The sequence below is a fragment of the Trematomus bernacchii genome, unplaced genomic scaffold, assembly GCF_902827165.1.
Source record: "Trematomus bernacchii unplaced genomic scaffold, fTreBer1.1, whole genome shotgun sequence".
Classification (NCBI taxonomy): domain Eukaryota; kingdom Metazoa; phylum Chordata; class Actinopteri; order Perciformes; family Nototheniidae; genus Trematomus; species Trematomus bernacchii.
Window position 1 is genome coordinate 14,194,857 of NW_022987698.1, and position 14,213 is coordinate 14,209,069.

Genomic DNA, 14,213 nt, shown 5'->3' on the forward strand with positions numbered 1-14,213 from the left:
TGGCCACACATTTTGAAAATGTAAAGGTACCCCGTGTAGTATTTGACCCCCAGTAGTGCTATCGAGCAATGTTTTGAAAATAATTTTCTATTGACCAATGGTGAATCACATCCTGTTGGTTTACACTATTACACTGATCCCCATATGGCAGCTATAACACGGCAAGAGAAATAGCAAACAAATAAAGGGAGGAAAGCTGTAGAATGTTATAATGTCAACATGAGTTTAACCAATACAAGATTTTAAATATTTAAAACATATGCTTTGGGAAATATTTCGAAGAATAAAATGCATTCACCACTTTTGTTACAGCTTAAGGACATGCACAATATGTTTTGATGAGAAACACAGGATGTATACTTAAGTTTTGTTTTATTTACAAGAAAACTCCCGGAGCAATTTTTTTAAATGGGTCTCTTATGTAATAATGTACTCACACTGGTGTGTTTGTATCTAATAGGTGAGCAGAAGCTGATCCAGCAGCTCTGTGTATCGGGTGTCTGCTCTGATCTGGTGTTCCAGGTGGAGTTCCTGCTCTCTGCAGTCAAGGTGAGACATGTCATCTTTTGCAGAAACAGAGAATCTCTGGTACGATGTGGCCATCATTACCCCCTCACCAAGGCATCGGACAAATGGAGTTGATTTGATTGGATCTTTAATTTTTTCTGAATGTTTTCAATCATAAAGTTTCTGTTAAGGAGACAAAAACTGCATCTTAGTATTTGTGGTTTTAATCCATATCTCTCTATTCTTGTCTTTTGTTTTCAGTGTTAAAAGACTGATAAAGAATTCCCTCAGCCATTTCTTTTATTTATGTGTATCCTAACTTTATCTTTGTTCCAGTAACTAGGCTAGTATACTTATTATTAGTGCCAAATATTATCCGGTTATCACGGATATCAGTATTTCAGAGACTTTTGTTTAGACCTGTGTGAATAATAAGACATTAATGCATTCACACACTTGTATTATTTGCACATACACTTTAGTGCCTATTGATCTTTTAATTGATGGTGCCTTTTATTTTCATTGACACTTCATTTTGAATCAAGCATAATTTGTTTCTGAGTGGTAGGTCTAGAAATCTGTAGATTTGCACACAACAAATACTAAAAGACCAGCTGTTTTGTGAAGGGTTCAAGTAACACACTGTCATTAACCACCCATCAGAGGGCGACAGAGAGCTACTTACAATGATCAGGGATAAAATGCACAAGAAATTGCATCTTTAATGTCATTCAATCTGTCTTGGAAGAAGAAATTGTGGCAAGTAGTATTTGGGTTTATCCTGCTGCTGGCAACAATAGAGTGGCGAAGTCACGCCCATCTACTTCCGCCCCATGGGACCTTATTTCGGAAAAATAATGTATTGAAGTCAATGGAGAGAGAAAACTTATCTTTCGATCCCGTTTGAATTGTGCCATGAATTACACATATGATGTTTGTCAATCTTAAAAAATCATTTCCATGTCAAAAAAGTCACAGTTTGTCGTAAAACTGTTGAAATATAAGACTATGAAAAATACGCAACTAGAAAGACTACAAATCCCAGAGTCGCGTAAGTGATGTCACAATTGTTTTCCTCCACTAAAATAGAGATAGCTAAGATAAGATAACGCCATATAGATATAATCTATCTATATGGCGCTGGCTAAGATAAGATAACTTTAACAAGATGCCTGTGTGCTTAGTACCAGGTTGTTATCATACCAGCAATGGGTCTTGCTCGTTCTTTTGCTTCCCGTCTGATGAAAGGACCAGGAGTGGCTTGATCAAGTTAGCTACCTATCTAGTAGCTAGCACGTTAGTTAGCATTACAGCCATGTCATTTTTATTAGCCTTAACATGAAGTAACATGAAGTAACCCAACATGTTAAACAGTAAGAGTAGTAGTCATATTTCGTGAACCCTTTGAAGAGTACTGTCACCGGTGTGGTCATTCTATAATACACAATTTAAGCCCGGGGGAGAAATGCTAACGCTAACGCTAGCGATCTTCTCTACTTCATGCTATCTGCACAAATGGTTGACATTAAACATTAAAACGACCAGGCAGTTCAGAGAGAATCAAAGGAAGGCAGGCAGGCAGCTTTGCATGACATTCTTCAGGACGTGTTTCATTGTGGTGATAGTGAGGGTAGTCAATCGTTTTGTTGACAAGACAGTAGTGACGGCCATCTTGGTGACGTGTGTGGTTGACCAGAGATGTAGTTCATTGAGCGTTTCACACAAACAAATGTGTTACTTCACAGTTTTACGACACATTTTTTTTTTTTTGACTTGCAAAATTATCTTTTAAATTGACAAACATCATATGTGTAATTCGTGGCACAATTCAAACGGGATCGAAAGATAATCTTTCTCTCTCCATTGACTTCAATACATAATTTTTCCGAAATAAGGTCCCATGGAGGTCCACCGGAAGGGGAGGGACTTCGCCACTCTATAACAACTGGTCATCTCTTCCAAACACTGATTACATTTAGCTGCAATTGTATCCAAACTCAAAAAGACTTCTAAAGAAATCACACACAATGACTACAGGGAAAATGTGGGGTTCAGTATCTTGCCGAAAGACACTCAGACATTTAGACTGTAGGGACCAGGGACTGACAATCGACCCTCCGATTTGGGAGCTGGTGTTTGTCATTTTATTGTCACTCCGACTAAGTTAATATTAGAGAACTGCCATTTTTTTTTTTATTGTTTCGTGCACCAGAAATATGTTGTACCATTTCCTCCAGTTAGAGCTGGGTATCCTTTGAAATATGATGCCCGAGTTACAGTAACAATGCAAAAACAATCCTTTTATTTATACCTTACTTTGAGAAATATAAACATGTTTTTCTGCAGAACCCTTCTTTCGTTAAATGTTGTCTAAACACAAGCAGCTATACATAATATTTTACAGTCACAACAACTAGCGAAATTGTGATTTCTAAATCAGTGTCTCACCAAAGTACGCATTTTTTGTAAGATTATAAATCTCAAAAGACATTTAATGTGAACTCAAAGTACTTAACATTTTTAAAGGTCCCATGTCATGCTTTTCCGGTTGTTACCCGTCCCCTTGTGTGTTATGAAGGTTTTTATGCATGCAAACGGTGTGCAGAGTCAAAAACCCTCAAAGTACACCCTGTAGCGAGTACAACTCTAACACAGAAAAGACCTGTCTATGCTGCAGCCCCCTCAGCACCCCCTCAGCACCCCCTCTTTCCCGCGTCCATTCGCGATGTCTCGCTGTCTCGCAGACCCCACGCAGCAAGCAGGAAATGAACCCAGCTCACACAGTCCACTCCTCGCAGCAGCGAGCCGCGCAACGTCCCGCCAACACGGCACCCAGACCCCACGCAGCATTCTCATCTGTTTGTCATTACTGGTGTCATTTTCTGGTTGCTAACAAACGCCATTGTAACACATAATCACTGATGTTCCGCTGTAACGGTGGTGGACTCATCAGAACATAGTGGGCTGACCAATCGGAGCACAGTGGGCTCATAGGGAGGGGGGGGGCAGGAGCTCCAACAAGCCGTTTAGGACAGAGAGTGAATCCACATACTATACAGAGATGCTGTATGAGAAACCAATGTGAGTTTGGAACATTGCACAATATAAATCTATTCTAGTAGACCTCAACAATGGAATTATGATCAGTAGAAATGGCCATGACATGGGACCTTTAACCAAAAAAAGGATAGATTTCCCCATTGGGCCAGTCAGAAGCACATTTTGGATCATCACATATTTAAAAAAAGATGGGTGACCTTCAAAAGCAGCCAATATCCTGTTATGTAAAGTCAGGAGTAATTTTGTTTTATTGTAGGGAAATCTGTAAACCTGCTTTATGTTGGTCCAGCAGTCTTCTGGTTGTTATTCTGCCTGGATGGGCCACCAGAACAGCTGGTTTCTCTGAATCTCTCCTCCTCCCTGGCTATCATTAAACATTATAGTATATCTACTTATGTCTTATCTTGTTTTGATAAAGACATTCCTTATTTGGCTTTGTCATTTTTGAAACAGTCATTTTATAAACATACACTTTCTTTTTTTTTCTTCCTCTTTATAGTTTCATTAATACATTTTGTTTTATTGAACATGATGTGAGCAAGTTCAACTTCCAGTAACATTAAAATGTTATGTTAGTGTTGTACAGATGTTGTACTGATATCGTTTATGGCTCCAAAAAAATGGAGAAGGATGTTTAAAGGAAAATTTCAACCTTTTCTGTCTCTGGGTGTTTCTCAATCGCGAGTAAAGCTGCTTCCGAGCCACTATTTCAAGCATACTACGTCATCGAGTGCCGCCGAAGTACTGTTCCAATCTCCAGTATACTTGGAAATCTACCGAGCCCGGCGTACTCCGTTTGGAGAAATATCGAGTGTGCACATGAGTAGACTTCGCGGCCTTAAAATCCCCACAATGCTTTGCGCACGGACCAATTTCCCCAAATCTGTGGCGGAAGATGTAAGGCGGGGCCTCTCATATGACGCACACCTGCACACTTGCTAGCCTGTTCCACTCTTTGTTTTCCGAATGGCAGGAAGTATTCTTGACTCGCTTCTGAAGCAAGATGCTCGGCAGACATGTGCTACCAAGCAAGCGTACTCGCGATTGAGAAACACCCTCTGTCTCAGTAAAGAGCTGGATGCGGTTAGCCTAGCTAAGCATAGCTTAGCATTAGACTAAGAATAAAAGCTGGCTCTTTGTCCAAAGTTCAGAAACATACAGTACTAACTGACACTAAAGATCACTAATACAAATATTGTATCTTGTTTGTTTAATTGGTACAAACAAGAGAAAATGTAAAAAACACACATTCTGGTTTAGGGCAGTTTATAAGGTACACCACGCTTAAAATAGTGCAGACAAATACTACAGTCCTAGAGTAAAGCCTGCCTTTGTAAGAAGAAGATGAGATGAGATCTACTTTATTTTGCCCCAGGGTTATTTTTCTTGGGCAGAAGTGCTACACAAAGCTGCATTCCACTTCAACAGTTCACAACCAAAACCACTGTAAAATTAAGCATACAGAGAAAATGCATACAATATTGTACATTTCTTATATATCTTCTAGTGTGGCTTGTATTTAATGTATTAAAATAATGAATCTTATGATGTACAGCTTTTATTGAAGTTTAACTATCATCCGCTATGGATTATGGAATTGTTTTGTCTGTACCAGCTCACTCAAACAGACTGGTTTACAGAAAACGACGAAGTAGTTGACGGTGTGTTTTCTCCTGCAGAAGGGTGAGCAATTGAAGAAGACCATCAGTGATCTGAATGTGGTGATCGATGCCAGCGAACTGCAGACATTTAGCAGTTTCCTCTCTGGGTAAGAACTAACAACACTGTACAAGTTCTGCCTCATCATCTCCAATGATCTGGAATAACCAGAGGGATCAACCTCTTGGTGATTAATTAGTTAATACTTCTAATAATCAGTATGAATTAATCAAAGGAATTGTGTGAAAAGCATCACTAAAGGTATGCTCACATTTATGTACAATTTCTGACTTTGCATGTGATAAAACATCATGTGTAATAATAAATGTCTTTCACATGAAAGCCCTTTCCAATGAAGATCACCAAATGCTTTTTAAGATAAGAGCCGCCAGGGGAATTGTGTAACTTTCCTGTGCTGATGCCCTGGTGATGCTTTTTAAGTCAATAAAGCCAAAGGGGCCTGGAAGAGAGGGGACAACTAGTAATGGAGCAGCAGCTAGGAGACAAGAAATCCTAAGAATTGACCAAGAAAAGTTACAAAAGTGGATTCCACAGATAAAAAAAAAAAAAAAAACTTGGCATTCAAAGAAAGCACTCAAGTGGAGAAAAGAAAGCAACAAGAAGGACAAACATTTTTGCGTGCGGGTGAACGTGAATCCCACCTACAGACATGCTCACCTCAACAGCGTTTGTCACTGCCAGAGGAGGGGATACAAAGGTTTGTCACACCAGCTTTGATTCTAAAGCTTTCAGTTGTATTTTAGACATCATGACATGCCCAGGCTCATGAATAAATGCGTTTTTATAAAGACTAATGCAATATCCAAATCGCAGTATGCCCAATATTCGGTTAAGGCAAAAAAAGTGACAATATATCAATAAAGTATTGTGGTGCTGCAGAGAAGTCAAACATTATATACAACCAAAATCCATGTTTGGTACATATGCTCTTACGAAATCCCAACATGATCATTTTATAATATATTTCAATAATAATGTGACTAATCATTATTCTTCTAAAAACGCAAATCATGTCAAAAGTGCAATTACAGTCAAAATAATCGCAATCAGTTTATTCTTTTCAAAATTGTGCAGCCCTAGCCAGTATCAGTGTTAGACATCACTAATGCTCTTGTGGCTGAATGGGAGCAAATCCCTTGCCATGTGGAGCATAAAGTCTGCTAAACTGAAGTTAATCAAATGTGATTTAGGTATCTGTTTCGAGTTGACTTAAATAGATAACGTAATTGGTTCGTTATGACCGGTGTTTCTGGACTGAAACCTGGCGGCCAGTGAGTTGTTAATTATTTACGCTGTCAGTTTGGCTCAGTCCAGCTCTCCATATTTAATTTTGGATATCATTCCTGTCCGGATGAAGCTGCCTGTTTTAGTTGAAGTGTTTATTAAAGTAGAAAATGTGAAACTGCAAACGGCTGTGGTCCAGCTGAACTCCCTCAGTTACACTTGTACTTGTTCTCAGTCTGCTCTTTACTCACAAACAATAAGCCTCTCTCACGGCACACATTTACTGGGCTCACTGGCCCGCCCACCTGTATTTGGAGCACAGCCATGATTAACATTAGTCACACCTGTTCTCATCCAGCTGTGACTGATGAAAATATCTGGGCTCAGTCTGGTCTGTGGAGGTTTACTCAGCAATAATATTAATCATTAATTTTCTACCAGGTGCTTTTTACGCTAGAGGGGGAAATGATTCATTGTGTTAAAGCAAGTGGATTACAAATTATAAATCAGCAAATAATCTCTGTTTCACCCTTTTAATCATCAAATCCGTTTTTAACTGGCTTGTTTTTATTTTATCTCTAAAATGTTCAGTTTGAAGACAGAATTCACAATGTATATAAAGGACAGGTCGTATCCTGTACTGAACTGGAAGCCATTCGTAAAATAATCTGTCACTCTGATCTATTTCATATCCTGTTTGTCCTCAATCTCTCTCAACTGTTGTTTTTTATTTTGTTGATACCAAACTGCCAAACAGATAACCCTGTGAGAAGTATTGTGTGGAATATAGTGTAATATATTTTGAAAGATACAGTATTTCAGTTAAAAAACAAACAATTGCTATAATTGGTTGACAAATGTTTTAAATGAACACTTAACATTATCCTTTTTGTAGCCGTTATATTTCTATACTACTTGCGTTGTGTTTCTTTTTGCATCCCAATCTTTCTTCAAAACTGAATTTTCCCCTCGGGGGATTAATACTTCTTCTTTTTCTTCTTCTTCTTCTCTGTTTTCTCTGGTTAATTTTTAGGTTGTGGTGGACGACTAGCGGCGCCTGCTGCTTTTATGTTTGTTGATCAAAATGATTGTGATTGGTGGCTTTGGTTAACATGCAGAGCCTGCATGTCGCTCAATGGCAGAAACTCTGTGTATCCACAAACCGTTAAATTAGAGTAAATTATGTTACATCAGACAGACTCCTCTTTAAGATTAGTCATGGAAAATGAGAACTGTGCAAGTTTTTCTTTTAGTATCAACCAGAAAGAAAAGTTGTAGCATTTGTGTAATTTAATTTCTGACTTTGTTTGTCCTGCAATGTTACTATACCCATGCCCACATCCCAATATTGATGCCAAAACAATATATCATGCAGCTATAGTTCTTAAAAAAGGATCAAGATATGTAGTGAGCAGGACATTTATCAATGTAAAAATAATTGGTGCTTTCATTGATCAGAATCCGAAAGTAGGTTTAAACATACGAGAAATTTGCTTTGGTATACATGGTGCATACAAGACACGGAAAGAAGAATACGTAGCAAAATTAAATTAAAATAGACTGACAGCTATTTAAAAAAACTTTTTAAGACTATTATAGCAAATTAACAATATTTACATACGACAAATACTATATACCGTATTTAAAGCCGATAGCTGTGCTGATTTAAAATAGTTAGTGTGGAGAAGAAATGTGCAACATGTGCACGATTTACACATTTTATGAATGACAAGTGTGCATTAAATCGGGTGGATAAAAGTCAGTGTCAGTGGGGGGGCCGGGCCTTGTTAATGAGGCCGGTAGCAGAGGGGAAGAGACTGTTCAGGTTGCGAGAGGTTTTGGTCCTGATGGAGCGCAGCCAGAGGGGAGGGGGGTGAACAGTTTGTGTCCAGGGTGGGAGGGGTCGGCCACTATCTTCCCTGCCTGCCTCAGGGTTCTGGAGGCGTGCAGGTCGTGGAGGGATGGCAGATTGCAGCCGATCACCCTCTCTGCAGAGCGGATGACACGCTGCAGCCTTTGTCCTTGGCTGTGGCTACAGCATACCAGATGGTGATGGAGGAGGTGAGGATGGACTCGATGATGGAGGTGTAGAAGTTCACCATCATCATCTTTGGTAACCAGCTGATGTTCTGCTCCCATTTGAGGTCCTGGGCGATGATGGTGCCCAGGAAGCAGAAAGACTCCACAGCAGTTACTGGGGAGTCACACAGAGTGATGGGGGCGGGTGGGGCTGCGTTCTTCCTAAAGTCCACAACCATCTCCACTGTCTTGAGAGCGTTGAGCACCAGGTCACAAGATGTTCGGTCCACCTGAAGGCAGACTTGTCCCCGCCAGAGATGAGTCCGATGAGGGTGGTGTCGTCTGCGAACTTCAGTAGCTTGACAGACTGGTGACTGGAAGGTTCAAGGTTCAAGGTTCTTTATTGTCAATCTGACATAGCTACAGAGTAATTATGCAGTTGAAAATCTTATGTCACAGGCTTCTCCAACAATGCAACATAATAACATAACATAATAACAATAAGAGCATGAGCAATACAAAAATAATAATAGTTATAAAAATGAAATAAAGTTATGATGTGGAATAGTGCAGTATGAGTCTATATACAAGTTATTGGAATGATATATATATATTAGATATTAGATACATACTACTGAGTAGCAGATGAATGTTTGATGTTGTTTCAACAGTTCAATTTTTTAACAGTCTCACTGCCCGCGGGAAGAAACTGTCTCCGAATCTTCTTGTCCTTGCCAGGATGCTGCGGTAACGTCTGCCAGACGGCAACAGAAAGAACAGTTTGTGGCTGGGGTGATGGGGGTCTTTGATAATCCGTAGTGATTTCTTCCTGAGCCGCTGGGAGTAAAGGTCCTCCATGGATGGCAGCTCCGTCCTGGTGATGTGCTATGCAGTTTTCACCACCCTCTGTAAAGCCTTACGATCGAGGTCGGTGCAGCTGCCGTACCAGGCCGTCATGCTGCCAGTGAGGATACTCTCTATCGTGCACCTGTAGAAGTTGCAGAGTATCCTGGGATCCATTTTGAACCTCCTCAGCCTGCGGAGGAAGAAGAGCCGCTGTCGAGCTTTCTTGGTGATGGTGGTGGTGTGAAGAGACCATGTCAGGTCCTCAGTGATGTGGACCCCAAGGAACCTGAAGCTTTTGACTCTCTCCACCGTAGTCCCATTGATGGCGATGGGGGCGTGTCCCTCTCCCTGCTGCTTCCTGTAGTCCACAATCAGCTCCTTTGTTTTACTGATGTTGAGATGGAGGTTGTTCTCCTGGCACCAAGATGTCAGGTTTTCGACCTCCTCTCTGTACGCCGTCTCGTCATCGTCTGTGATCTGGCCGATGACGGTCGTGTCATCAGCAAACTTCACGATGGTGTTGGAGCTGTGTGTGGCCACGCAGTCGTGGGTGAACAGGGAGTAGAGGAGAGGGCTGAGCACGCAGCCTTGAGGGGCACCGGTGTTGAGAATCAGGGTGGAGGATGTGATATTTCCCACCCGCACTGCCTGGGGTCTGCCCGTCAGGAAGTTCAGGAGGTGGAGGTGGAGCTGTTGGTGTACAGGGAGAAGAGCAGAGGGGAAAGAATGCAGCCTTGAGGGGAACCAGTGCTGATGGTCTGGGGGTCAGAGACGTGTTTCCCCAGCCTCACGTGCTGCTTCCTGTCGGACAGGAAGTCTGTGATCCACCAGCAGGTGGAGTCAAGCACATGCAGCTGGGAGATCCTGCAGCAGAGCCGGGATGATGGTGTTGAACGCAGAGCTGAAGTCCACAAACAGGAACCTGGCGTAGGTTCCTTCTGTGTCCAGGTGGAGGAGGAGGCAGTGAAGAGCCATGTTGACAGGATCGTTTACTGACCTGTTGGCTCTGGAGGCAATCTGCAGGGGTCCAGGAGGGGGTCCGTGATGGTTTTGAGGTTGGACAGGACAAGACGCTAAAAGGTTTTCATAACAAGGCGTCGGTCATTCATGGAGTGTGAGGCCTTAGGCTTGTAGTTTGTGACCTGTGTGAGGCCTCGCCAGACAGATGCAGAGTCATTAGCTGGGAACCTTTGTTGTAGTTTCTCAGAATACAGTCGTTTAGCATCTCTCACCGCCTTGCTAAACCTGTACTTGGACTCTCTAAATCTAGCCTTATCACCACTCCTGAACGCCTCCTCCTTTTGCAACCTGAGCTGTCTCAGTTTGGCTGTGAACCAGGGCTTGTTGTTGTTGTGACAGAATCACAATTACGTCGTTACACCAGCCACTGTTAGTATAAAAACATATTCCTCCACCTTTCGATTTCAACCTTTTTTAAAGTGCCATTTTAAAAAAAAAAAAAAAAAAAAAAAAAAAGAAAAGTTAATCAGTGTGCCAAATCCACATTAAGATTGCAAGAAGTGCAATTATGACATCACATCAACATTTCCAACAGGCCTGTAATTTTATTACATCAAAGTGCATGGCAACATTTCAAAGAAAGCAGCCATCCTTATGAAAACATTCACATCTGAGTTGAAATCACTAATCACTAATAATGATTAAGCCCCAATCTTCAGCAATAAACGTGCAATGTGTTAACAGCAAATGTCAAAATGGGTGAATTAAATGTAACAAACGGAAACATGAGCACCAAGTATGCTCCCATCCATATGAAAACATCCACATCCAATTTATCACACAACAGGCAGGCAAGTTGAGTTCTCTGATGTGCTCTGGACCTTTAACTGATAAAGAAAAGAGCAGCGTACAGCTTCACAGGGACTAAGGCCCAAGCCCCACGGGAACGAAAACGGGTTGTATCCGCATATTTCTCTTGCGTATAGCCCTTTTTGCCACACAAGGCCGAAACGAAACGATAGAAACGGACCCCGCAAACGACAACGGGTCCAAAGGTGGATAGATCTGGGAACGGAGCGCTCTGGGGGGTCCAACGGCTCCGTGTGATCGCCTCTATACGATCATTTTGTGATAATGATGACGCAATAGCCCTGCCTCCCCCCACCTCTGCTGCTCACCCCCGCAAAAGTACACTGCACACTGAATTCAGATTATTTATCTTTATCTCGATATGGACATAAACGCGAGTGAAGTCTAATCTGACAGGACGGAGACACGCAGCTCCTCCCGCTGTGATGCAGCGGGAGCAAAACACACACTTCAAGTCAGATCATCACCCTTAGCTATTTTAATTACCTCTCAAACTACCTAAACTAGTTATAAATATGTTTATTTTTACTGTCGGGTCACTCATTACTGGATCAGCTGCTGCATAAGACAGACACTGACGCTGTCAGAAGAGAGGGAGGAAAAAGAGAGGCTCCGTATATTTTATTATTATATATCATTATATAGAGTCGTTATTCATTTGTTTTAAAGCTCAATAAATAACAAAGAAGACCTTTGACCGGCACTTTTATAATTTTGTCCGGAAGATTTAAACTTTAACACACGTTGACCGGCGAAAAATTCTGCCCGGTTCTCTCGGCCCCCACCGCGGAGAATAAACAGAAGTGCAGCCATGACAACCATGCTTCTTTGCTGCTTTTGTGGAGGAAGTTACAGCGCCACGTACAGGCTCGGCATATGTACTGCAGCTTTTCCAGCGGTTGGATCTAAACGGAGCTGTCTCGTGTGGGCAGACACTATCCGGTGTATATTGCGTGTGGACGGAAGCTTTTTGGCGATTGCGTTTGTGTTAATCCTATGCGTTTTGCCGTATGCGTTCCCGTGGGGCACCAGCCTAAGGCTGCTTTTACACGGGAACGTTTGCGTTTATGCACAGTATGCGTTTTCAAAAAAGTCTTCCGTTCACATGCATTCGTTTCATTTAACGTGTCTGTTCAAACGAGACCGCTGGAAACGCTGTAGTACATATGCCGGGACTGTAAGTGGCGCTGTACTTCCACACGAGACCGCTGGACACGCTGTAGTACATATGCCGGGACTGTAAGTGGCGCTGTAACTTCCGCCACAAAATACACCAAAAGCAGCGAAGAAGACCCCGGAGCAGCCCGGAGCAATGTTGCCATGGCTACCCTTCTGTTTATGCCCCGCGGTGGATTTAGCAACATGTAGTAGTTCATGTAATTCTCCATGTCCACTTGTTGCTGATGGTTGTGGTAGAGGAGCTGTAGATTTTGCACTAACATCTGTAGCATGGTCGAGCTGTAGATGTTGTACTAACATCTGTAGCATGGTCAGTAGCAGTAGCTACTGGCCATGCTACAGCAGTGAGCAGCAGAGGCGGGGAGAGGTGGGGCTATCGTTATTTTTTCAGGAAATATTCGTAAAGAGGCCATTACACGGATTCGTTTGACCCCCCAGAGAGTTTCGTTTGCAAATCTATCCACCTTGTGACCCGTTATCGTTTGTGGGGTCCGTTTGTTACAGCCTCGTGTAAATAATAGGGCTATACGTAAGAGAAACTATGCAGATACAAGCCGTTTTGTTCTCGTGTAAATGTGGCCTAAGACTTAGTTAACACAAGCACTGTAAAACTGGAAGAAAAGAGAGAATCTCGCTACCGCGTAAAGGCGCAGTAACTGTGCAATTATCACTCAGGAACCCGACAGGTGAAGTTTGAGCTCACCTGGCGTGTTCTAAAATGTTAACAGATAAGTGACAGTTTAACTTTACTGACTTAACGTGCGGTAGAGATTCTAACAAAACAATACAATCAATGCGGGTAAATATATAAATAAAACCACAAGCGGTAACACTGATTGGCACAGTTAAAACACGGCGGATTCAGCGGTCCGTCACAACATGTAATGTTGTTTAAATGTTGTATGTGAGGGACTACGGATGGAAACTAGCTCAAAGCTAAAATCCGGCATGTTTACGTTTTTAAAGCATTATTTGTTTTAAATGTTCATCAATGTGCACTGTCCCTCTTCAAATAAACGATTGAATTAAATAAATTAAATAAAAGTAATGGAAACAAAAGATCAACATGAAGTTGATAACACACACTAATAACCTATATCTGCCAAGACACGAAACCTCGTACATGGAACCGTTCTTGGTAATGATTATAGGCGCGCGCAAAGTCCGTTCACTGTGCGGCGGAGATTTCTTTCACTCGGCTCGGGCACTGACAGAGCCGTTGTCTTGCGTCCGAGAAATAAACACAGCGGCTGGTCCTCGTTTCACCATGTAGGAAAGCAGCAGAAAGTCGACTGGAGTTAAAGAGAGCGGGCCCTAGATCAGTGGTTCTCAACTGGTCCAGCCTCGGAACCCACTTTTTTCCTTCGTCAATAAATCGCGACCCAACATTTTGAATCTCTGAAATCGATTTTAAAAAGAGTTAAGTACAGTGCATATATCCCTTATATCCCTTCACAGAACTTAACTGCTTATATAAAAAAAGTTTAATCTCATTATGGTCATCAAGTTTCTAGAATCAAAGTTGAGCTGTATAACATAAAACAACAACATATAAACTACGCATTCTGGTACACTCTGAGAATAAAATAAATAAATCTATTACTACCCGACATATTTAATAATCTTTTTTAATTATTATTTATTTATTTTTTACACATTTTTTTTTTTTACTCACACATCTCCAAATGGGTCCGCGACCCTCTTTTGGGTCGCGACCCACCAGTTGAGAACCACTGCCCTAGATTATCCTTCTGCGCTGCGATGCGTGTATGGCTTCCTTCTGCAGGTAACGGGTGACGCGCTCTGGCAATTGGTAATTTGCCTTTTTTTTATCATTATTTTTGTATTTTGCACACTTATTCCTAGTG

The 14,213-nt window shown here is 41.7% G+C and overlaps 1 protein-coding gene across 3 annotated transcripts in view; it reads left to right on the plus strand.

The window, feature by feature from the left end:
* Positions 1-14,213, plus strand: part of cenpp (centromere protein P) — a 119,240-nt gene that overhangs the window by 3,273 nt on the left and 101,754 nt on the right. For all 3 annotated transcript variants that reach the window (XM_034138681.1, XM_034138680.1, XM_034138679.1), the window contains exons 4-5: positions 461-549; positions 5,247-5,335. In XM_034138681.1, coding sequence (XP_033994572.1) covers positions 461-549; positions 5,247-5,335 — 178 coding nt within the window. The remainder of the gene's footprint in view (positions 1-460; positions 550-5,246; positions 5,336-14,213) is intronic.